The sequence below is a fragment of the Mesitornis unicolor genome, unplaced genomic scaffold, assembly GCF_000695765.1.
Source record: "Mesitornis unicolor isolate BGI_N332 unplaced genomic scaffold, ASM69576v1 scaffold40941, whole genome shotgun sequence".
NCBI lineage: Eukaryota > Metazoa > Chordata > Aves > Mesitornithiformes > Mesitornithidae > Mesitornis > Mesitornis unicolor.
The window spans coordinates 45774-70699 of NW_010162581.1; the positions used below are offsets into that span (position 1 = coordinate 45774).

The following is a 24926-nucleotide window of genomic DNA, read 5'->3' on the forward strand; positions in this document are numbered from 1 at the left end:
TACTACTAAATTTTTGCAATTGGAAAAGCATTAATATCTGATTTAAATGAGTATAGATAATGTTGCAGAAAGAAATTTGATTTCAGTAGTTGAGCACAAGACCTAAAAAGTATCAGTGTATGTCTTTCTAATACTGCATTTCTTGCACTAGGATACTCACAGGACTGTGACAAATTTATCAGATGAAGTTTCTAGTGAGGAAGGGCCTGAAGTTGGATATTCTTTACGTCGCAATGTAGAGCGCACTTCTAGTGACTGTACACTTCGAAACAGGAAATCGCACCATTATAAGAAACATTATCCTCTGGAGGTATGGATTTTTTACTGCTTCTTTCCTGTAAACTGTTAAAACCTCTTGGTTTCTTACTGAATAGATATATTTTCCTCAAACGTTCTTTTATCTATATTGGATTTTAGGAGTCTGTTAATTGCAAGTCATGCTAGCAGAGGACAGGGATTTAATTTTTTTTTTTAATGACAGCATTTTGAAATTAAGAGGGTTTTATTTAGGGGGTTTGAGCTTCATTCTTTTTTAATTTGTTGTAAGGAGCCTAAAATGTACTCTATAGATCTTGCATCAGGTAATGGCCAACTCTGTTGCTGTCTTTTGATGCCAGTTAACTCCTCTAGACACTTGATTTGTTACAGAAACTGTAGTAATTGACAATACGCAGATTTTCATCATGCTAGTGCTGCTGTTTCTCTCCATTTAGATGGTGTTTTGGATTCACTAGCTGCCTTGTGGAGAAGTGTGATTGACTCTACCACTGAGTTTTCATGTTTATTGAAACAATAATTTAAAATATTGCCATGAAATCTCAATAAAATTTTTAATGCATAAAAATATGGAATTTTTAAGACACTCGATATCATCATAGCTTAGAAGAAGTGAATTCTTAGATTCCTTATTAGCAGAGTAATTAATAGTAATAACTCAGACACAGAAAAAGAAAAGTATATGTTACTGTTTATTTATTTATTTATTTATAATTTTAGGTAAGTTATGGTTTTTTGCTAATGGTTTGCAAACAGATATATGGAATATTTTTTTAAAGGCTGTTTTACTATTTTTTTCACTAGGACTATGAGAAAAGAGTGTAGAGACTAATTTCAGCTCTGACAAAAGTCCAGTTACATATGAGCTTAATAGGCAGAGCCTCCTGAGTACAATGAGTACTCATGAGTACCTCATCACCTTCTACTTGATATAAGAAATGTCTCCTGAGAAGGGTTCAGATAGTGCTTTCTCTGATAACATTTGCAAAGCCTTGAAGTTAATGCTTTGCATAAAAGCATTCTTAGATAATCTTCTCTTCCAATCTTTCATTTATTGCTCACAGACTTTATTTAAAAGGTGCAGAAGGTTAATTATTGGAGTGTTTAATGCCTTATGCATGTTTGGTTTAGGACAGCTGAGCAGGTTGATACTCGGAACTGTTTCATAGCACACAAGATGTCTCTTGACTCTATCCTTGTGCAGCTGGTAGTGCTTGACAAGAAGCAGAAAGGCATGATTACACTATTTTTTTTTCAGCTTAAATATATTTTCTCTTGCATGGAGTGCTTCAGAGGTAGGGAAGGCTGTGTAGATATCTTCAGAAACTGAAGAGACTAAATTTGATCTGTGTGTAGCTTTGGCAGTAATGTTTGACACTTTTCCCCTTTACTTGTCTGACTGATGGCATGAAGGAGGAAGCCTTTCTTTGTTGTCACCAACTCGCCTCCCCCGCCTGATTACAAAGGAAATGAAACAATAGTTTTCAAATCTGTGAAAGCTTTCTTTGTATTTAAAGAAAAAATAAATTAGCGTAGTCAGTGGATATACTCTCAACTTCTGTCCTACATTTTCTTTTATCTTCATGTTTACTTGTCAACTTAATTGTTGTTTGAGGAAGCTTTTTAAATGTTCCTACTTTATTTAACTTCAGGACTCAATGGTACCCAGTAGTGACTGCTTTCTATAAATAATACATTTTTTTAAGAAAAAAAAATTTCAGACTCTTTCTGCGTTGAGGTTATCCCTCACTTTGTAAAAGAAAGAGAAAGAGTTCAGACCAAATTTTTTCTAAATATTTCTTTATAAAATTGTTTACATAAAATACATTAAGCATGATTTTCAGGAAGAACAAAGAACATTTTTTCTCATCGTAATGCATTACAAATGGTATTAAATCAGTGGGCCTGCTGAAACGTTGCTTGATTATTTTTTTCAGTGTAAAAAATGGTGTGTGTTCTCAAGAGAAACCAGTAGAACCACAAATTTTCTGTTTAGAAGGAACAGAAATTGCCAAAGGATAGCGATGAGTAGAATGGTACTGCTTCTAAGAGTACCTGGCAATCTTGCAGAAAATGGATTCTGCTTACTCTAGAAAGTAGTTTAAAGCTCTGCATACTTGATCTGAAAGCAATGATTGTTTCATATGTTTGCATGGGGAGATTTGAATGTCCCAAACATAGCATTTTTCTTTCTTTATCTATGAGACAGGTAAAATTTGAACATAATAAGGCATGCTCACATCTCAAGTATGGTTTGTTTTAAATAATTAAAATTTTATGTATGGCTATATAGATTACATATACACCTAGCATTAGCTATGTACACTCTTGATTACTTTTCCTCTCTATACCTGATGCGTAACTGTCTTCAAACAAGCTCACTCTGTCTGAGAGAAGGTATGGTAGGAGTAACAATGGGGGAATGCGATTTGTAGGGGACTTTGAGAGTCAGATCTTCTTTTATTACAGGCTCTTATATTTAGAAATGTGCTTCTGGAACATCTCAAGCTTTATTTTAAAACTAGTTAAAGTGTGTCCACACCACTTGCTTGACAGCCTATTGGAATGCCTCAGGTCTTGTATGACTAGAAATATTTGTCCCTTCTTCCCCCAGGGCCTTGGCCTTTCTAGAGAGAGAATTTCTTACTGTATGGAGAAGTTAGTAAGTAGCTAAAGTGCTTCAGCTCAAACAACTAGAGACAGAAAATGAAAATGTCAAATTAATTTCAAATACTTTGTGAATGATGCTTTTCTCACTGTCATATTTCTGTATTACAATTTCAGTTTTGTGTGTATGGCTGTAAGCCTCACCTGTGTCCTCCACATTTTCACTAAAATAATGAAGCTGTAAAGTGTTTTAAGAGTTTAAAAAGTGTTTTTAATAGTGTTTTAAAATTTATAGATTATAAAATCTAAACTTTGAGACATAGTTGGAGTCTGTGGCTTGATAATTGCTGTTAAAGTCTAATGAGTTCTAAAGATCTGTAAAATAGATCTTTCCTTTTAACACTTAATATGATTTGATTCTTCCTTATGTACTCCCCTCCCCAACAAAGCAGGGACCATAGACTGTTACTTGTTTGTACAATGTCTAAAAATGTGCAGCCTCTTGACACATCTTCAATAAATGTGTAGTTCTTTCTGATGAGAAAGATAACGGATTGACACATAAAAAACCAGGTAACCACTGATTCACTCATTTGAGCTTAATAACTGTTCTGTCCGGAAACAAAGCAGAATAAAAAAGCTGTATTAATTCCAGTGCATTTTTTAATTTCAGGATACCCCCAAATCAGGTACTAGCTGCAGTTCTCGGTGTTCAAGCTCCAGACAAGATTCTGAGAGTGCGAGGCCAGAATCAGAAACCGAAGATGTGCTGTGGGAGGACCTCTTGCACTGTGCAGAGTGCCACTCCTCCTGCACCAGCGAGACAGACGTGGAGAGCCCTCAGGTGAATCCGTGTGTGAAGAAAGAATACAGAGATGACCCGTTTCATCAGGTTGGTATCCACCAACTTGGATTTTTTACACTACACACACATTCAGTATTATCAGCTTTATCATATGTCAGAAGGCCTGGGAGAAGGAACTCTATATTAAATGGAAGTAACAAAGCCAAAGTGATTTGATAGAATTAAAATAAGGAAAATTTGATTTTTGCTACTCAGTCATAAATTTGTCAGATTAAGAGGGTATGACAATATGCTGAAATAGCCTACAGAATTTTGAGTGTCTGACTGCAAATACTGATTGACTCAAGTTTCCTCTGTGGTAAGTGGTTCTCGTTTTGGGGTTTTTTTTGGTGGATTTTTTGTTTGTTTGGTTTTTTATTCTCTAGTGGAATTACTTATTTGTGAGCACATTTCAGCCATCTTTCTGCTTGCTTATATATAAATCTATATATAAAAGAGCAAAGAGATAAAATACATAGTATCTAATGTTGATTAAAATGTGTATATATATGATGTTACATGTGTATTATATATATGTCTAAATTCCATTTGGGTTATTTTCCTTCTTTAATGCTATTCTGTAGCAAAATACAGGCAGTCATTTCTGAAAATTTTAGTGTTTGGGCAGTACTTTAGTTGCAGCTTCCCTTGGGTTAATGTTGGACAGAATCCATTGTTAATGCTTGATCATTAATAACCAAGTGTTAGTCTTCATTTGATAAAATCCATTCAGATATTACAATGCCAGTTATTTTTGTAGTACAAGCCTTATCTTTAAATTGCGTGCTAATGGCATTGCTAATCTGAACCATTTAAGTAAAGAGGTGGAGAGAATGTGAAACATTCTTCTGGATAAACATGTCCTGTGTGTTGGTGGTGCATCATCAATGCTGAGGAATGCCATGCCAGACATGGTGTTATTGCCAACTAAGGAAAAGCATTCCAAAAGACGGGCTTTTCACTCCTAACCAGGACTGCAAATGAGGTATTTGTTGATTTTTAAAAAACTACCCACCTCGCCCCCCCCAGAACCCTCCCCAGAAAAAACCCAAAAGAGATAGCAATTTGGATTTCATAAAGTTTTGCTTTTTAATTTATATTTAGTTCTACTTGCTTACATTCCATATGAACACTAAAACGGAAGCCTTACAATAGGAAGTTGAACTGCGGTGTATGCACTGGCTTTGTTTTTCTGCAGTTGAGTGTTTTTCTGTTTGATTGTAGATGTAAATTTTCGAGTTTCAGCTCCTGGTGTTGACGCTCCCTCTAGAGGGAGACCTTGGAAATTAGTCATTAAGAAAGTCCTTCAATTCATATTTGCGTTGTTATAATAACATAAATAAAGATTTTACACCCAATGGAAAAAAAGGGAGGCAGTTGAGTACTTAGAAAACAAAGATTTCTGATAAATTCTGATAAAGCAAGTAATAAAATAAAAAGCTTTACTTTTAATCAATGATAAATTAAATTTTAAAAGTACTATCACTCCCGGCCCACCACCACCCTCCACCCCCTACTTCCAGTAGTGTGATGCACATAGTGCTGGATGACCAGGCGGAGTTGAGAGCAATTTTAATCTTCTGAATGGGAAAGGAGTGAGATGGGGCTGAGGGAGGTCAAGAAATGGCTGCAGCAGAACTTGTTGCCGCAGCATTTTTCCAGATCCATCCAGTTTGCACTTGGCTCTGCTTTTAGAGTAAAGGTGCCTTAGCAGTAGGTGCATTCAGTAAATTAGGCTGGGATTGCTCGGCTTTTGGAGCAGTGTGTATTGAGTAGACTCCTACCGCTCTCTCTGAGTCTTGCCAGGTACAGTTAGCATAGGAGGGCCCTTCACAAGGATTGTGAAGTATACAAATACCATTAAAAGCAAATAAAAAAAAATTGTTTGCCTTAGGCTTAACCTGAGAAGAATACTTTTCAGAATGTTAGGGGGAAAATAATAATAAGAAAAATAAAATATTCAATTAAATGTGGCAAAATTTAGGTTTATAGGTAGACCTTTTTCATACCTCTCTCTTCTTTGATATGTTTGAGCCAAAAAGAAGCCAGTTAATACCATTAATACCAATAATACTCCACAACCACAATACTCAACAATACTAGAAAATGAAGTATGGGAAAGGAGATATCTCTGTACTTACAGCTCTTTATTGGAAAAGTGGATGATTCTGAGGAATGTGGTTAACATATAGTAGAAATAAATGCCGTATAACAACATCTGTGTCAAACGAAAGCTTTTTTTGGTCAGCATACTGCTGGCAAAGACATTGACATGACAATAGATTTCTTTCTCTCTGATGGAATATATTCCTTGTCTTCTCCAGAGTCATTTGCCTTGGATCCACAGTTTGAATCCAGGACTAGAAAAAATAAGTGCAATTGTATGGGAGGGTAATGACTGCAAGAAAGCAGATATGTCTGTGCTTGAAATCAGTGGGATGATCATGAACAGGGTGAGTATTCTTTTTACTTGATGCAGATACTGAATGTAGAAGTCTAAGCACTACCACAAATAAACTTGGTTTATGTTGGTTTTGGTTTTTTATTTTAAAGTATGTTATTGACATTATTGTTCCATGGCTTACATCACTCTGATGTACTTGTTTACTAACAGATAAAAGAGCTACCAAATCTTAATTGTTGGGACAATTAATTGTTTGCATTGTTAGGTGCTTGCTAACATAGCCAACTTCTGTTTTATTGTTCCAAAGTGCTGTGAATATTCTTATTTACCTCCTTGATTCTGATGAACAACTGATATGTTGGGTTATGAATATACAGACCTGGGTATATGGATGCTGAAGTCAAGATTGGAAAAGAAAGGTCTCCTCTTTAGGAAACAAGCATCAAAGTGGAATGTCTCATTAGTCCTCCCTTCTTTTTCCTAGTGCTTCTCTTCACAAAACAGTTGGAAAAGCATTTAATTGGTGTCATACTTTTTTTTTAATATATCAGCGTAGACATTTTATGGAGTTGACCATAAAATCTTAGCATAGCTTAAGAAATCTATCACTAATTCTGACAAGTTAATACTTACCATCTCCCACTTGTTTAAAAGCAATATATTCATGACCTTAGTTCAGATCTCTGTACCTGACTCGGGGACAAAGCATTTTTGGGTGCAATCCACACTAGAAGTAAACTTAACAAAGCCATAGCCAGCACAGTAGAACTCCAGTCCTGTCTGCACTGTGAACACTTTGATTCCTTTCAAAAACATAAAACCTAACAGCAAAACAGTAATAGGAACAAATGACAAGATGTTAGCAACACAGTCTGATTGATGCACTTTGCTAATTCAGTGTTGAATTAATTTTTAATACAAGAATACGCACTGGAGTCTTTTAAATGCAGTGTTACGTTATTGGGTTTTTTTAATGATTTGTTGTATTTGGTTCCTGCATTAAGTGCTCCTTGAGGACTTCCTTTTTCTTAATAGTAAATTGTGAAGATGCTTGGGTGAAGGTTTCATATAACTTACCAGGTTATAAAGTGTTCTTTCTTATAGTAAGACATTAATAATTTATTTATCGACCTGACCCCAAAATTAAAAAGATACCTTGTTTTCTTTTATTTTTAGGTGAACAGCTATATACCAGGAATCGGCTATCAGATTTTTGGAAACGTCATATCTTTAATCTTGGGTTTAATGCCATTTGTCTTTCGACTGTCCCAAGCGAAAGATTTGGAACAAATAGCTACGCATTCTGCCAGTGAACTTTGTATGACTGCGTTTGGATCAAATGGAGACATTCTGGTTCTCTCCATGGTTGTTATAAGTTTTGTGGTCCGTGTGTCACTAGTGTGGATTTTCTTTTTTCTGCTATGTGTAGCAGAGAGGACATATAAACAGGTACGAGCAGAAAACCAAGCAGCTTCATCCAAAGCTAAACAAGGTTTAATGTTTGCATTTTTTGACTTTGTGGATATTTTAAACTTGCTTCTTCAGTGCACTATGATTCATAGATCAATGATGACAAATATTTCACAGGACTTACAGTTTAGGAGATGACTCAGTTGCAATGGACTGAAGTCTCCGTACAGTCTCGGTAGCTAAACCTTCTTTTCCTGCAGAGGAAAACTTTTCAATCTTTTATTTCAGATTTATGGCTCAATGCATTAACCCAGCATAGTCATGTCCCAGTTTGTCTCAGTTGTCCCCAAGGAGAAGGAGTTTCAATAGAAGAACTAGAAATTTCCAGTTTTTTCTGTCAGTGTGTTTCATTCAGAATCTTCAGTATAATTCAGAACAGTTCGGTCCAGACCTAGCCTAGAGCCCTGCCTGCTTTGCTGGTAGATCAGTCCCTTGACTGGAAACAGTGAGAGCTGCTACCTGAAGTAATACACCTGTTAATTTATTGCTTGTTATTGCAATTAAACTTTTAAGAAAGCATCAGTACAAATAGCTGTGTAGTGTAGATAATTACTGGTTTGCAAAAGAAAAATTTATATACTTTCTTTTCTCAAATTATAGCCAAAATATGTGATTTAACGCAGTAGAATAGAATTAACCTGCTTCTAATAATCATTTCTGTTGGAAGGAACTTGTGTGGTATAGGCACTCTAGTGCATATAATTGACAGGTTTGATTTTCTCCCAAATTTTAAGAATGTGGCAGATCTGTTGTCTGAAATTTGAAGAAAGGAACTCAAAGTGTAGCTGAATTTTGTTTGTCCTCAGAATATGAAGACTTTTAAAGTTTTTTAGTGTATCTCCTCTTTTTACTAACATGCTACTCTCTCTTCTTTCTCCACTGTTTTAACAAATGTTAATTTACACTCACACATTGTACATTCCTTTGATGTATTAAGTCTTTTCTCCATTTTATTTTTGGTGCCCTTGAAAATCAATTAACATTACAGTAATTAGTTTTTTTTCTTCTTTGCAGAGGCTACTTTTTGCCAAACTTTTTGGTCATCTGACGTCTGCCAGAAGGGCAAGAAAATCGGAGGTTCCTCACTTCCGCTTGAAGAAAGTACAGAATATAAAAATGTGGCTTTCTCTCAGGTCCTATCTAAAGGTAAAATAATGTATATTCTTGCTGCCGTAAATAAATATCATATATATATGATAGCATATATAAAAATCTCATATGCTATTGATGGCTGAATTTTCCCTCCTATTGGTGCACATGTGCCCTATCCGCTTCATTTTAGTGACTCTGGGCCAACAGTGTCTGCAGGCAGCCAGGTTGTGAGAAAGTAAATGTCTATTTTTCACCTTGGTGTAAAGTATGAACGTGTTCAGAGTTGGAGTCTTACTAATCATAGCAGAAAAGTCTCTCAGGTGAATACATTGGGTAAAAATGACCACTTGTAGTAGGTGAAGGTAGAAATTATGCCCAGGTATTATCTGTAAGACATTCTGATCATTCTATGTATGTTCAGCTCGTATTTGAGTAATCTCCTTATATCTCTCTAATGATCTTTTCAAGCCAGAGCATTTTGGTGATTCTTTGTGAAAGAATCCGTATTATCTAACTCAGGGTTGGTAATTTTTGTTAGGTTCTCTCCCCTCCCAGTTTTTTTTCCATTTTTCTTTCTGCATTAGGTAATTCAGCTCAGATGAAGCTAGGTTTTTCCCTGTGTGGTTTCTATAGAACCAGTTTTATGGTGAACAGCAGCTGACAATCTCTCTGTGTTGGTGGTAATCCCATTATCGGCATCTGTGCTTCTTTCCAACAGCAATTAAGAAAGGTTTGATGCAATCTGCTATCAATAGCTTTTAGAAGTAGGTAAAGGATTATGAAAACATAAAGAAGTTATGGTGTGGAGACTGGGCAGTGTGGAAAGCAGGAACTGTAAACAGGCAAAACTTTTAATATCAGGCACAATCTTAAATTTGAAAGGTGCATCATTTTAAGAGGAATTGAGGTGGTTCGTTTTCAACACGCCTTGTGTTATGGAAGTACCTGTTGGAGAAGTTGTAAAAAAGGGGTTTGTGTTAAACTTTACATTTGAGAGACTTTTTTCTTTTTCCTTGTAGTCTGTAATGTGTTGCTTGGTGGGAGGAAAGGAGGATAACATCAGTTGGGCAATAGAATGTAGTTTTGATGCTTTAAAGACTGCGTATGGTAGCATTGTTGTGGAGAGAGTCTTGCATTCTTTTCTCACAACTACGTCTATATATTCCACCTTTTCTTATGTACTAGATACATTTGTATGTGACTAAGAAAAAAGCAATCAGACAGTGGTTGGAGGCAGGTGCATAGGGAACTGACCCAACTGAAAAAAAACCAAACCAGTCAAAACCAGTAATTTTCACCTCCATCTGTTGCTTTACTTGGTTCACTGGGCAGCTCTGTAATGCCTGTGCTAACACAAGGAGAGGAGTGGAGATGAGCAGCTAGGTATAGAAGTAGAGCATGCGTACCTGCAGTAGTAATTTGAATTCACATCACGAAGGAGCTGACTGAATAAGTGGTGAATATTTGATTTTCTCATAGTTATCTTTAAATGCTTGCACCTGAATTAATCTCACATGCCTTTGGGGGTATTCCAATCTAGTGATATTATAAAGACCTAATATGGCGTTTGGAACATAGATTGCCAAATTGTGAGCCATGGTGAAACATAGGTTCAAGATGTGAATCTAACTGGATATTCTGAATATCAACGTTGATGGAGCAGGTTTTCACTCACATATATGGATATCCGTTATTTTCAGCGACGAGGTCCTCAACGCTCAGTCGATGTAATAGTCTCATCTGCCTTCCTACTGACTATCTCAGTCGTGTTTATCTGTTGTGCACAGGTGAGGAAATCTTACTTGCATAGAAACAGCCATGACTTAAATAGTTTTAAAAATAATTTTGAGTGCCTTTTGTATGGCGATTCCTATTAAGTGAGAAGACCACAGTAAAAAATTAGTAACAGCTGTTACAGCTTTGATTTTTATTTTTATTTTATTTTTATTCTACTTTAGAATATTATTTTGTGAGTGCTAAAGAAACTTATTGACAGTGTAATTCCTAACATGATGATGATGATGATGATGATGTTGTTGTTGTTGTTGTTGTTATTATTATTATTATTATTAAAATCTTTGTTCTCTTTTGTTTTCCAACGTGGATTTTGGAACACTTTTTTTTGTTTGTTTGCATCCAAACACTTTCAAAGTCAGTTGAGATTGACCTTAGTCGATAATTTTTGTGAGAAACGAGATTGTTGGCTGTATTAGCCTGCCCTCTAGTGGAATATCTTTAAGTAAGCAAATCTATGTTTAAAGATGATTTTTACTGCTTAAGGTTTTTCCTTGAGCTTCTTTTTCAGAACACAGAGAAGCTTCTGGAGGTCTTCTGGTTGTATTTTTTCCCCCCACTTTATTCTATAGTTTTTTTTCCTGGTAGCTAACTATAAATATTTTAATAAGTATATAATTCAGCAGTAACTCTGCTTGGATTCAATTTTCTATATAATTTAGTACATTTGAGTGTATATTTTGTTTTTTAGCCCATATAGTGTCTTTGCAAGCTTGGACTTGAGTTTAAAATTGACTTAGAGTGTATATTTTATTTCCTGTTGGTTTTAGAGGTATGAAAAAAAAGCATCTAAATTTTGATTGAGTCTTTCAGAATGTATCTTTTCTCAAACCTAATCTTTGACACTGTATTGCTTTTAAATTATGATTAAAAAAATCTTTTATGCCTAAAACCAATGCATAAACTTATAACTGGGAAATTTTTCTTGAAATTGGAGAGATACGTAATTATATTCTTAGGCTGTAACGTAATTATTATTTTGAATTAAATCTTGATTTTTTTTCTCTCTTTTGTTTCAGCTGCTTCATATGCATGAGATCTTCCTTGATTGTCACTACAATTGGGAACTCATCATTTGGTGCATTTCACTAACTCTTTTTCTCTTAAGATTTGTTACTCTTGGATCTGAAACCAGTAAAAAGTACAGCAATACCTCAATATTACTTACTGAGCAGGTAAGAATTTGTATAGAGCTATATTTTTAGATCTAAACAAGTAATTCATCTGGTAGATCTCAGGCATGCATTTTAGATGTATTAAGACAATCTGGGCCTGGGAATTAATTATGGTGTAGTGAAAGGACACTTTACAACCTGAAGTTCAGTTTGTGTGAGAAGTTATGTGACTTTGTTTAAAAGTTTTATGGAGCATTGAGATGGCCATATCCCAATTTCTCTTTAAGTGAGCTGGCTTAGAGATGTCAGTACATGTAATTTGATATAATTCAAGATCTAGCAGAACACAAACATAAAAAGTAGCTTTTAAATAGGAAAAAGAAACCTGAACTCTCAAAGCATCAGATGGGAGAGTAAAAGGTTTGAAAACAAACTTAAACTCTGCAAAGTGGGTCCCTGTTTCCAGTGCAATAATTTTGACTGCTAGGTTGTGTGAATTACATATGGTCTCCTCTAGACTCCTTGGAAACTTTTTCTTTCAGTCATCTGTCAAGTTTGGCTTTGGGTCTACGTACTTTTCTTCTCAGGAATGTTCTAGTTGGTGTTTGTACTGCAGACTTCCCTCTCTGCTCTGCCTGGCACTGCTGATAGTTTTCCAAGCTAAGCGTGTTCAGCAGTGTTAGGTAAGAAGCAATCCCTTTCTGCTCGAAGAGGTTCCACACTGGTGCAAAACACAGCATTGAGGACAAGGTAAAGAGGCAGTTCAAAAATTCTTCACAGGTTTTCTACAAGAAGTGTGTTCAAGTTGGAGAATAAAATCTTCCAAACTGGGTCTCCCAAAGTCAGGGTATGAGGTTTATGACAGATGGTATAAATGACTGCTCACATATTTTGCTCAATGATAATTAATTCTGTCTTTACTAAGGCGATGAGGCTGGACACTAAGACAGACTGCCTGTTTACCTTGTCCTGAATGCTGTGTTTTGCACCGGTTGTGAGCTCGGAGGGCTCTGCATTGTTTTGTTGATCCTCAGCATACAAACAGCCTAATGGCCCAGTGAAGTTTGTCCTCTGTTCCTGGAATGGAAAAGGAGGGATAAGAATTGGGGAGAAAATGCAGAGAGCAACATGAGACAGAGGAATGAAGAATGCAAAGGCTTTGATTTGCTTTCAAAGGTTTCTATACTATGCTTTTCATGAGAGTGTTTGAACATTTTAAGCCAGCATGGACTGAAAGAAGCGCTCTCTCTATGTCCCCAGAACTAAAATAAAATAAAATAAAAAAATCAAAGTGGTGTGTCATTAGACACTTAGCTTTGTATTCAGTCCAGCTTACCCTGTTACAAGTCATTTCCCTCAAAAATGCCTGAGAGCTTTATGAAACAAAACCCAAAATAGAATTCACAATTGTTTCTCAGAAAATAAAAAGGATACACGTCACCCTGGGTAGAACTCATTTTGGGCTGTTTTCACATTCTAGCTGGATACCACAGCATATTTGCAGAGTTCTTGAGACAGGCTCATGGAAGTCTGACATTTTGGTCCTTCATGGGAGGTCAAGCCCAAACAATTGTCTGACACTCACTTGATCTAAAAAACCACAGCTGAGCTGGTGTCCTTGAAAATCGCACACTAATGTTACTAGGCTTACTGAGAGAAAAATAAAGCTTTTGAACAAACAAAAAAGAGAATTACAACAAGAAAATAAAATCCAAAGGGGCAAACAAGCCTCAACCCCCAGATTTAATTAAAATGCTTCATGGATAAGATGAAATTGCAATTTCTCCTTTCTGCCAGAAAAGTTCTAGTGACTTCTGTGTGCTGTGTTCAACCTATAAATTTCATGATTAGGAGTCATGATGGGGAACTAAATGACCAATCATTTTACATCAAGGAATGTGTGCTGTTTGCTTGTAATTTTTCAAGCCCTTCTGAAAGTGTTTTTAGTTGGTCTTGTAAATTAAGTGTCTCAGTGGTTCTTTGTTGAGTGAAATACTAAGTATGGTCTGATCAAAGTCATCATCTTGCTAGTTTCAAGGCCCAGAATAAGTATGGTAGATGGCTGTGTGTATACACATTCAAACTCTTCCTGATTCAAAGTTTGTTATTGGATGTTGATTTTTTTTTTTAATATATTAATGAGATCATAGTAATGGTTAAAAGAGATTTGAACCTTCCTAGGTTCAATACCTGCCTTTTTTTCAGAGTTACTTAGTAGAGCATTTATTCTTAATTTATTCCTGTTTATAAGCACTTGAAATCAGTAATTTTATATTTAAGGACTGGAATCTCTTTGCCTCTAGACGCATAATTTACTTTAAAAGGAAACTGATAGTTAAGGAGGTTAATGTGCCTTGGAATATATTAGGCATAGTTTTTTATTTTTAACTTGTATAAGAAACTTACAGGGACCTTTTTAGGGAGATCTGGTAATAATCATTTACTTTGTTTAGATGCCTGTGGTCCTTATTTCAATAACCACCTTACAACAAGGTGATTAAATAAATCATAGCATCGTATAGCATCACTTCCTTTCTCCAACTTTGGTAGGAGTCTGTCATCTGAAGGACTACTTCAGCATGTTGCTAAATTGTTCATTTCTTATTTTGATGAAGATCATCATTCTAAAATCAAAAGTTCATGGCTTTCCAAGATATTTTCCTTTGATTGGCTTTTGTTATACAATAAAAAAGAAAAACTTAACCTTGGATGGTCTAGAATATGAAAGATGGGTCATTTGAACATGAAACCTGATGTTTCAGAATAGCTAGAAGGCCAAAAAAGAGCTAGTTTGTGCTCTTAACTAAACTTTTCCAGAAACAATAACCTAAGAAAGTCTGAATTACTGAAGTGATGAAATTATCAATTTGAGTTACTTCTACAGCAAGGAAGAATTTAATTGTTTTTCAAATATTTCAAGGCACTGGAAAGATTGATTTTCCACACTTAAGGTGCTCATGAAGTTCTCAATTGTACTAAAATCTTCTGAAAGAAATTACACTTGAGCAGAATTATGTTTTAGCATTTCAGTATATTCAATAACTTTTGGGGATGTTAAACCTTGTGAGGTCTGCATACCAGTATAAAAACCTTCTGGAAATGAATTGACAAACCACAGGCAATTACTGAAGGAGGAAAAAGAAATTATGCAAACCTTGCATATATGGTGCAGATTTGTAGATTACACTAAACTTTAAAGTTGTTGCCATAGTAGTGTCGAATAGCGTCAATAGCATCAAATAGCGTCAAATCTGGTTTGTTATATTATAAAACATTATATTTTTCTATGATACTGAGCCACTATTTGTTCTTAAATATTAAAGGAAGCAAAAAGCTTGCTTGCTTGCAGAAATGTCATTGCTGCCATATGACTGCTGAGTAATCACTTCATTTCATTATTAAATATTTCCAAATGAATTCCTTTAAATTATGACTTAAGTGGTGATGCTCGTATTTTATTTAAATCAGATAAACTTGTACTTGAAAATGGAGAAAAAGCCTAATAAGAAGGAGGAACTGACACTAGTGAACAATGTTTTAAAGCTTGCTACTAAGTTGTTGAAGGTAAGAATTAAAATAGTATTACCATGTTATGTATAACTAAGCAGCAGAATAGATTGCTTAATGAGTCACTTGCGTTACTCCTGCGGGTAGTGCAGTAGGGTTTGGTTTAAATCCACTCTAACTCTTTCACACTACTGGTTCATACACTGCAGTCTGTTATGTTGCTGTCTTTGTAGACTACAAGTTATTATTACCTACAGTAAGTGTTATTCTTTAGCAGTATATGAGCAAAGTGACAGAAGGTACTTTGGGATGGACAGGATGATGAACCCTTGGGAATCAAATGATACAATTTCATTGTCAGTTTTGAGTGTTGATATCAGTTTGTAGTAATAAGCTGCTGGAGGATTTGTATTCTTCCACAAAAATAATTCCTCTTAAAAACTGTCAGTGGTTAGCGATTCAAATTAAACTAGTTTAAGTTACTACTTCTCATTTCTAAAATTCTGCAGAAGAAAATTAATCTTAATTTCACTCATCTGGAGCTAGAGTGTGGACGTGCTTAGGGCTATTTTAAACTTTTTGTTGTTATTTTTAACAAAGCAGTGGTTGAGGTTCTCAGGAAGACACTTTTGATCCTAAATTGCCTCTGCTTAGTTCTTCTGTTCTTTCAAACTCACAGAGCTGTCATAATTTGGGAAGCAAGCCGGTTTGTTTTTTCAGTTGTCTGGGATCTTATTTCTTGCTCCAGAAATGTCTTGTTCTCCTTCAGACTAAACAGTTCCCTGATCCAAAACTTCCTTAAGGGTTACCTGAATGCCAAATAAAAGGGATAAATTTAGCACTTGAAAAACTTTTTTTGTTATTATATTAGATTTGACTGTTATTAATAAATAAAATCTAGTATTCCTTATGTTTTTTTTACACTCAAGTTTACAGTATATAACATAATTGACTAAAGTGAGCTTTCAAAGAAGCCAGTCCTGACACTACAAAAGCCAAATTCATTACTTGCCTCCCCACTTCCCTCGACATGGTGTTTCAGTGCTTAATCTGTTGTGTAAACTATTTTTAAATTAAATTTGTCTAGCTTCAGCTTTCAGTATTTGGATTGATATAATGTTCTGCTGTTATGGTAAAGTTCTTAAAGAGATGCTGCTGATTTGTTATTCTTGGGGTCAGAGGTAAGGTAACAGTATTTTGATTTCTCCTTCAGGGAATCAACTTCTTCATCTAGTCCGAGATAGAGTGGTCATGTAAACAGTTTCCCAGGAATGACTGGCAAATGCAAAAGTATTTTCCCCTCCTCAGATAAATTTCCTTGAATGGCACACCCCTCCCACTGTGTTCAACTGTAGCACCGTGATACTGATTCCATGTGCAGAAATCACCATGAGCAGACGGAATGGCCCGATTATCATGCAGTAAACCTGAACCATTGGTTTTGGTGCCTCTATACCTTTCCTCTGCAGTCAGGAAAGTTCAGGCCTATTAAGAGACACAATTGGGTTTTTTTTTGCCTACAGTGGTGGTTTAAGACGTTGGTACCTCATTCTACCACACAATGAATTGTGGTCACTTACCCTGTCAATTCCTGTGCACCAAGGCATGCTTCTTTAAATGGAGCTTAAACTCTTTAATCTAGCCAGCTAGGAGCTGAGATGATGGAGTATTTCTTCTAGTCAGCTGAGTAATTCTCCCCATCGGCACACCTTTACCAGTGTGTGTGGTCCCCTCATCTCAAAAAAAGTAAACAGCGCTTTCCATGAGAAGACCAATGGAGTCTGCAAGGGCTCAGAGCTGACAAAGCAACAACTGAAGTTGAGAGTTATGATACAGTGACAGGGAGAGCCTGGCTAAGTCAGTTATTGACTGGATCTCTTGGTATAAGAATAAGTGTCAAAAGCTTTTAGGACCTGGTTTTGGGGCAAAAGAAAGGAGAGTTGGAGCACCTTCCCTATGGGGACTGGCTGAGAGAGTTGGGACTGTTCAGTCTGGAGAGGAGAAGGCTCTGGGTAGACTTTATAGCAGCCTTCCAGTTCCTGAAGGGGGCCTACAGGAAAGCTGGAGAAGAACTGTTTTCAAGGTCGTGTAGCAATAGGACGGAGGGGCAGGGGAATGGCTTTAAACTGGAAGAGGGTAGATTTAGACTGGATATTAGGAAGAAATTCTTTACCATGAGGGTGGTGAGATGCTGGCACAGGTTGCCCAGGAAAGTTGTGGATGCCCTCTCTCTGGAAGTGTTCATGGAGGTTGGACTGGGTGAGCTTTGAGGTCCTTTCCAACCCAAACCATTCTGTGAGGCTATGAAGTATTCTGTACATCAGGTAGCAGAGTTGTGCAAAGTCAAAGAATGGATGCAGTTATCTGGATTCAGGAAGAGACAGGACAGGTAGACTGGACAAAGCACAGCAGATTCAGGGTGTCTCATGAGTTGAAATGTTTGTGTGTTGTGAGAATGTAGGTAGGGTGAGAAATAGCTGCTCTTGACAGCAGGATGCCAATCAGCCCTTGATCTGATTCACTTCAATCTTTTTCATGCTTTTCTCAGTGTTTTCCAAAAAACGTTCATGTTTTACTCTTTCCAGAACTGTGTCAATTGACACAGCCTTTCCAACAGAGGATTTGGCTTTTGTGACACAAATCCCAGACCCAGACCATCACTTAGTTATTGTAAAAATGTGCCCAAAAGCAAGATGGGCTTTCCAAGCCACCTAGTATGAGCTTTAAATGAATTCTTGGTAGTTAGTGATCAACGCAATTACTTACTTTCTGTTCAGTAGCTAAATGGAGGGGGTTTTTATTATTTGATTTTGGATGTTTTTGATCCTTAAGCTTTTACTGAATTACTATATTATGTTGAATATTCTTACTGTTTTCTTGCTCCCAAAATCAGTGAGATGAATCCAAAATCTAAAAACTTTCTCCTGAAAGAATTTCTCTGCTGTTCTCTGAATCATGTCTTTTATAGCTTTTGTATTTGAAGCAGTTTTATACCACATTACATCTAAATGAAAAGGTTGTTCATTATTTCACCTCTTTTGAAAGAAGAGTCGGAGTTCTGAAATTTCTTATTAAAAAGGGTTTATAAGGCCTCATTCAATGCCTAGGACATAATGCAGGAGAGGGATGAAAATCAGTTTAAAGCTAGAAAATATAAATTACTAAAGCTTATACTTTATTGTTATACATTATATAATCCACTCTTATATTTTAAAGCTATTTTTTCTTCCTTTATTTGACATATTTCTAGGCCAGAAAAGTTTGGGTGACTTTATTCACACACCGATAATTGAAAATTGGTGAAAGAACCTCTTTGTTCAAGCTTGGTTGCAGATTAATTTTGGTTAATTTTTTGATCCTTCCAATAAAAAAAAAGTAAAATATTAACAGTTAAATGGTTATTAGTATTTTCCCCCTTTTTCTTCCTTTTCTTCTATGTTCATCAGTAATTATTCTCAAAATTAATGGAAAAGGAGGGGAATTGCATTGGGAAAACTTTTTGTTAATTTGTCATAGTAGTGAGGTAGCCTTCTGTCCCTGTGGAAAATCTTTCTTTTCTTGTTTTTGTGGTTCCATTGTCTGTCAGCTCTTTTAACACTGAAGATGATTTCTGGAAAATTGTAAGGAATTCTAAAATGATGGCACCTTGGTGCCAGGAAAACTCTCTCCCTCTTCCTGGCTCCATGAGCATATCAGTAGATGCTCTAGATGGGTAACCTCCAGTTTTTTGAACGGTTATTTAGACACTATCAGTCAATAGTCAGTTAATGTGATGGGTATTTTCTTGCATATTGTTTTTATATGCAGAAGAATAGGAGAATGTTACTCCACTGTGACTTGAAGACTTCTCAAACTATCAAATATCTCTCAATACATGTGTGAACAAAAACCCCTTTGTGTAATTTTTGCTTTTTAACCATGTCATTGTTTTGCATTGCTAGGAACTGGACAGCCCCTTCAGGTTATATGGGCTTACAATGAATCCACTGCTTTATAACATCACCCAGGTTGTCATCCTGTCAGCTGTTTCTGGTGTCATCAGTGACCTGCTTGGGTTTAATCTAAAGGTAACTAATGGATAAGTATCCTTCTTTTCACCATGGTGTTCAGAATGTTATGATAGATGGATCAATTGTAGCCTAATGAATTCTTAACTGTATTAACTAGAAGATTTATTGTTTGAAAATGGTTATAAAATTTAAGCTGTGTCAGAAGAATAGTGATATATTTGTCAACTACTGCTCTACACAGCCCTTTTAAATTTTTTTTTTTTGCATATCTGTGGCTCTCTAACTTCATTTAGGACACACAATTACCAAGAATTCTTAGGCATAAATACAGAGACATTTGTACACATAAGTACAAGACTTCATTTAACTCTTCTTCTTATCCCAGTTCTGATTTCTCTCTTGAATTCCTCATTGTTGACTTTGTAGCTCTTCAAGGGGTGCAGAAAGATGCAATCTACCCTTGTCTTGCACTGCAGTAAAGTATTGTGGTAGATACAGAATTACCATGACCAATCTTACACTGTCGTTTAGTCACAGCTGAAGGACTATCTTCTTAGGTCCTGTTCTCTCTCTGCCCCCCTCTGAACTACAAACTCTGGAAACAATTGCAAGATTCAGGTTATGAGGCGTGTTAGTTTGCACAAGCTTGTAGTACAAAGCCTTTAATTGGTCATTGAGTCTACATGTCTACCTATTTTTTGCCTATTAGAAGTAAACAAATGTAAAATTTATTTTGTGTATCACAGACTATGAAATGAATGCAAAAAGAAAAAAATGTGGTGGTATTGCAGTTCAAGTAAACAGAAGAAAGAAATGAGAAATAATGTTGATTTACTGCTCTAATTTTACAGCTCTGGAAGATCAAATCTTGACAATATATAAAGAGGATGAGATAACACAGTGTTATAGAAAAGCTCATTGACAAAACTGCCTCAAAGCAGCCACTGAATCTGTACTTCAGATGCTACAACCTCTTCAAGGATATTGTTTGAAAAATTGAAGTGTTTACATCTGACTCTCTCGTGCAATCTTTGTATTTATTTCATGTTCTCACTGTTTTATGTTCATTTTAGTTGACATTTATATTTTATTTTCAAACTTATTAAGTTTTGGAAAAGGTCAGATTTGGGAACGATCAAAAACTGTGTGTCTGAGAACTTGAAATCCTGGGGACTGGTTACACTAAATTACTATATCTGTTGTTAAAGCTGAAGCCAATGCTGAATGTTTCTAGTTACAGTAACGTTAAATGGAAGTAATTTGATTTCTGATAGTGTGGTAAAATTGCTTAGTTGCACCTATCATTCATGAGGACAACATAACATCACTAGATGTTTGGTTGCAATAGAAAAGTGAGACATATACAAGAAATAAAATACTGACAATACAGTATGACAGGTAGTGGAAAAAATTACATTACTATTAGAAGCAAGTGGGAGTTTTCAATATTTTGAGGAATTCCGGGATCTAAACTCATATAGGCTGCAGTTTAAATATCCTGGGATATTAATAAGGTATTATACAACAAGTCAACAAGTGCTCTTTGATAACACTTTTATTAGAGCAATAATTGTAAATTGTTACCATGCTGTATGATATTTTGATAAAAATTAAATATTGTATTTATTTGAAATACTGGGCTGTTCTGCGCAGCTCTGACTGTGCATGCTCAATATGTGCACTTTTTATTGTTACTTTTAATGAGAAACTTTATATATATACATATAAATGTATATTAATTGGAATATATTATGGTGAACTATGGAGCAGTATATATTATATGTTGAAGTTGAATATTTAACCAAGCGAAAGATTTACTGGTGAAAGGAATGAACGACTGAGCATAAGACAGAGAGATGCTCTCCTCTTGTACACTATAGTATATGCCATTCATACCACATTGAAGTTTAAGAACAGGTAAACACAGAAAACAAGTTCCTCTGATGAGCAGCAGAGCTCATGAAGCCTGGTATTTGGCAGATTTGTGTCTTCAGATCGCCTCCTTTCCTCCCGTTCCTCCCACTGGGGTCATGCCCTGGCACTTTCCTGCCTGGGGCTTCCCACCGTGGGTTTCCCACCTCTCCCTCTGCCTTTGGTTGCTGCCTCCCATATGGACCAGTCATATTGACTTATGGTTCTTCAGTCTTACAATTGTAGAATTAAGTTACTTGGAACAATCTTTCCATCTACAAATTATTTTGGGAGGATTAATATCACCAGGCACAAATGTTCTTACATTTCTAGTGGCTTCATGTTGAAAAATTACAAATATTGAGGTGACAAGAGTCTGAACGTTGCACTGTCTTTGCTAATCTTCAGAATCTTGCAAGATTTGAACTAATGTATCTTAAACTTATGTGGTATAAAATATTTTTATATATAAAGCAACACAAACAAGCATTTTGTATTTTATTTGCCTCTGTACTAAAGTTTAATAATGACCAAAGTGCATTCTGGTTTTTGAAAGAATGTATTACAGGAGCTTTAAGAACATACTGTATTTAGTTTCTCATGTGAAAACTTCAGCTGCATCTGATCTGTTTCTTCTTTCTCTGTTGTTTGATGTTGGGATTGTTTTTAAAAATTAAATACATTTTATACGCAGTTTTTTCCAAATTATGGTACAGACCTACACAGAACTTAATTTTGCACAAAATATATTTTAAGAAAAAAAAATACAGCAGGAGTTCTATGGGTGATAAAAGATAAGGCTATTGCTTTTTACAGCCTGTCACTATCACAAACCCGTTCTTTACTTTAGAATGGAATTATTTTTAGACATGTAAAATGGTGAATATATGGCTTTCATTACCTTAAAAAAGCGAGGGAGAGAAAACATTGCGGTTTCGGTTGAAGGCAAAATTAGTTTAACCATGTATACCTCAGCAACTAGCACTGTGCTGGATTGTTGCACTAACAAATGGTGGCTTGGGGAGATTAAAAGATTTGTGAAATTGAATTAAAAATAATAAAAACCTTTATTTGCTACCATTAGGTATATTCATTATGTTAAAATTGGGAGAGGTTTATTTTCCATCCCTCAATATGGAAAATCCAGCATGAGAATAGAGGCAAGTAGAAATATGGCAGATCTTGCGTGTTAACTGTTATTTTTTGCCACATGTTTTGTAACTGGAAGTGTGATCAGGCTTGGAATAAAGCTTTCTATGGTTGATGGTGAAAAAGAAAAAAACCAATGCTGTCATCTGTATCTTTTAGTTACGTCCAACATACTTCTGAGTCTGCCTGTTTTGATTTAAATCCATATATTCTATTTAAACTGAAACATATTTGGGAGAGGGGTCCTGCATGTGGAATGCAAATGATGGTTGTCAAAATTGCACTTTATTGCAAGAACACAAACTTTCAGACACTTTTAGTTAGGCAAAGTAGTTTAATTTTGTTAAGCCTACTGGGCATCAACATACTGGCCTTCAACAAGGCCAAGTGCAGGGTCCTGCACCTGGGTCGGGACAATCCTCGTTACCGATACAGGCTGGGACATGATGTGCTGGAAAGCAGCCTTGAGGAAAAGGATCTGGCGTTCAAAAACCTGAGTTTTGGTGAAGTAGTTGTTTAACTTTGGCATATCAAGGAGCACTCTCATATTTCATTAAACCATCTCTACAATAGTGCTGGTTGGGATCAAAGACAACTCAACCAGCCCAGGGCTAAGGGTTTGACCCTGGTGAAAGGTCACTCTCCAAAGGCTCTGCATGCCTCGCTCACCGTACACCTATGGCCGTGGCCATACACTTTGCATGGGGTTCAGTGACCTGAGCTTCAGATGTCTAAAAGTTAAGACACTGAATTGACCCAAGGCTTCCTTTGCAGGCACTGGAAACACATTTATCTTCAGAGGGGGATTAATTCAGTTGATCTTTGACACTAATTTTAGTGATCCTCTGGCATATTTCTCTCATGAGTGTAAAGGGGAAATAGGAAAATTTAGAATCAGATGTGAAACTTTTAGCTACCTAAATTAGGGCAGATTAATCCTTCTTTGCTGTTTTGTTCGAAATGAAGCCTTCAGTGTTCACAGCTGTGTAATTAGCTCAGCTGCCACTGGAAAGGAAGACTTTTTTTTCTTTTTAAATTTTATTGGTTTGCTCTTAGAAAAATTAGACGTCCAAAAGCAAATTCTTTAGTCCTGTGCTAGTGCTCAGATGGTCTCCACCGAGCAGCAGCGCTGCAGCCACCCACCTTGTACAGCTTGGGACTCGGCAGGGAAGGGCAGGCAGAGTAAGAGCACCAGAATAACTTGCAGGATTACCTGAGGAGATCTGCTGCTTTATTACTAAAATGAGTAACTTGAAGGCTGCAAAACATCAGCCCTAAACTTCACCTGCTCATGGGGAAACATTACTCCTGTTGTTTGCAGGGAGTCTTAGGAGTAACGTTGCTTTCGTTCTTCGCCTGTTACATTGAAAATCCCTTAGGGCAATGCTGCTGCTAGATGTAAAGTCCTGATGCCACCAAGCTCTAAAACCCATCCATAAACACAGAGCTCTCTCCCTGCCTGGCAAAGCTGCTCTGTGCAGAGCAGCCACTGTAATGTGCATCCTCCCAGCAGCTGGTTAAAGAGTACCCAGTGTTCCAAGGGAGTAGAGGTGATGGGGACAAGGCTTGCCACGTGTCTCCTACGTTATCTTTGGGCTGTTGTTTTACAGCTCTGTCAAAGCTGCTCCTAGCAGGCCTTTACTGGCCAGACAAGTGGTGTTTGCAGAGCAGATAAAAATAGTACCAAAAATCTCCAATTTGCAGAGAGAGAGGCACTGACATTGTACCCCTGATCCTCCAGCAAGGCATCCTGGTTCGAGTCTTTTGTAGACCCATGCTATGAAGTTAGACTGCTTCTGAGTGTATTTGGTAAATTATTTATTCTTCTGGCCTATGTGGGATGGCAGAAGTAACTGCGATGACAACCGGAGGCTGCCACTGGAGCCCTGTTTCCGTAGCAGTCTGTGGCACCTGGCACTTGGGCTGTTTTTGGGCAAACACAGCAGGAAGACCCAAGTGCGATGTTTAACTTGCAGTTCTTACCCCTCCTTTGGTCATTGCCTTTTAAAGTAACAGCTCTTGAAGGCAGATAACCAGCACTGAATATAAGGAGATAAGCCTACACCTAGTCTTACGAACATGAATGGTACCATGGGACAACGTCTCTGCTCGGTCTTTTGACTTCTGTGCTGTCAAGGAGTCCGACTGTTCACAGCTTTTGCTGATTTGTTCTGTGATGTGTTTTCACCATTTGTGGAGCTGGCTTCAGCAATTCCTTCCTCTCTTGAGTGCAGCTGCATGTTTTTGCTGCCATGCTGTTTGCTTCTCCAACCCAGTTGTGGTTTTCTTTTATAATGATTTATTTCAATGGTGTTTATACCATGGGCATAATACAGCTGCACAAGCAATGCACTGTGGTAAAAGGGGTAGAAACCTGAAGCTGGCTTTTTGGCTGCAGAAAGCCTGTTGTGTAGCTACACACAATAGTGATCACTGGCATCAACCTTGGAATAAATTTGAGCAATTGAAGCTATTGAAGTGGGATTAATACAGTGAATGCAAATAATGTAGATGGCCAACAATTTTGGCCTTGAGGTGACTTAGTGCCTAATGATTTCCTATTCTTGCTTCCTACACACATGGACACATTGTGTGTTTCAGTTGCGCCAAAAATCCCGATTTTCCAGATAAAAATAAAAAATTAGAAATTCAAAGTATGCAAAAGAATAATTGTGAAATAATTGTTATAACTTGGAGGAAGCAACAGATGTTTCACTTGTTGCTGGAACTCTCTGAAGAAGAACTAA

General features: G+C 36.5%; 1 protein-coding gene across 1 annotated transcript in view; it reads left to right on the forward strand.

Annotated features, from left to right (window-relative positions):
* PHTF2 (putative homeodomain transcription factor 2) overlaps positions 1-20107 on the forward strand; it is a 51053-nt gene extending 30946 nt beyond the window's left edge. Inside the window, exons 9-18 of the mRNA XM_010193665.1 lie at positions 152-310; positions 3557-3775; positions 6052-6180; positions 7308-7580; positions 8616-8747; positions 10394-10480; positions 11507-11662; positions 15071-15166; positions 19051-19176; positions 19971-20107. Coding sequence (XP_010191967.1) covers positions 152-310; positions 3557-3775; positions 6052-6180; positions 7308-7580; positions 8616-8747; positions 10394-10480; positions 11507-11662; positions 15071-15166; positions 19051-19176; positions 19971-19991 — 1398 coding nt within the window. The 3' untranslated portion in view covers positions 19992-20107. The remainder of the gene's footprint in view (positions 1-151; positions 311-3556; positions 3776-6051; positions 6181-7307; positions 7581-8615; positions 8748-10393; positions 10481-11506; positions 11663-15070; positions 15167-19050; positions 19177-19970) is intronic.
* Positions 20108-24926: the final 4819 nt, after the last annotated feature.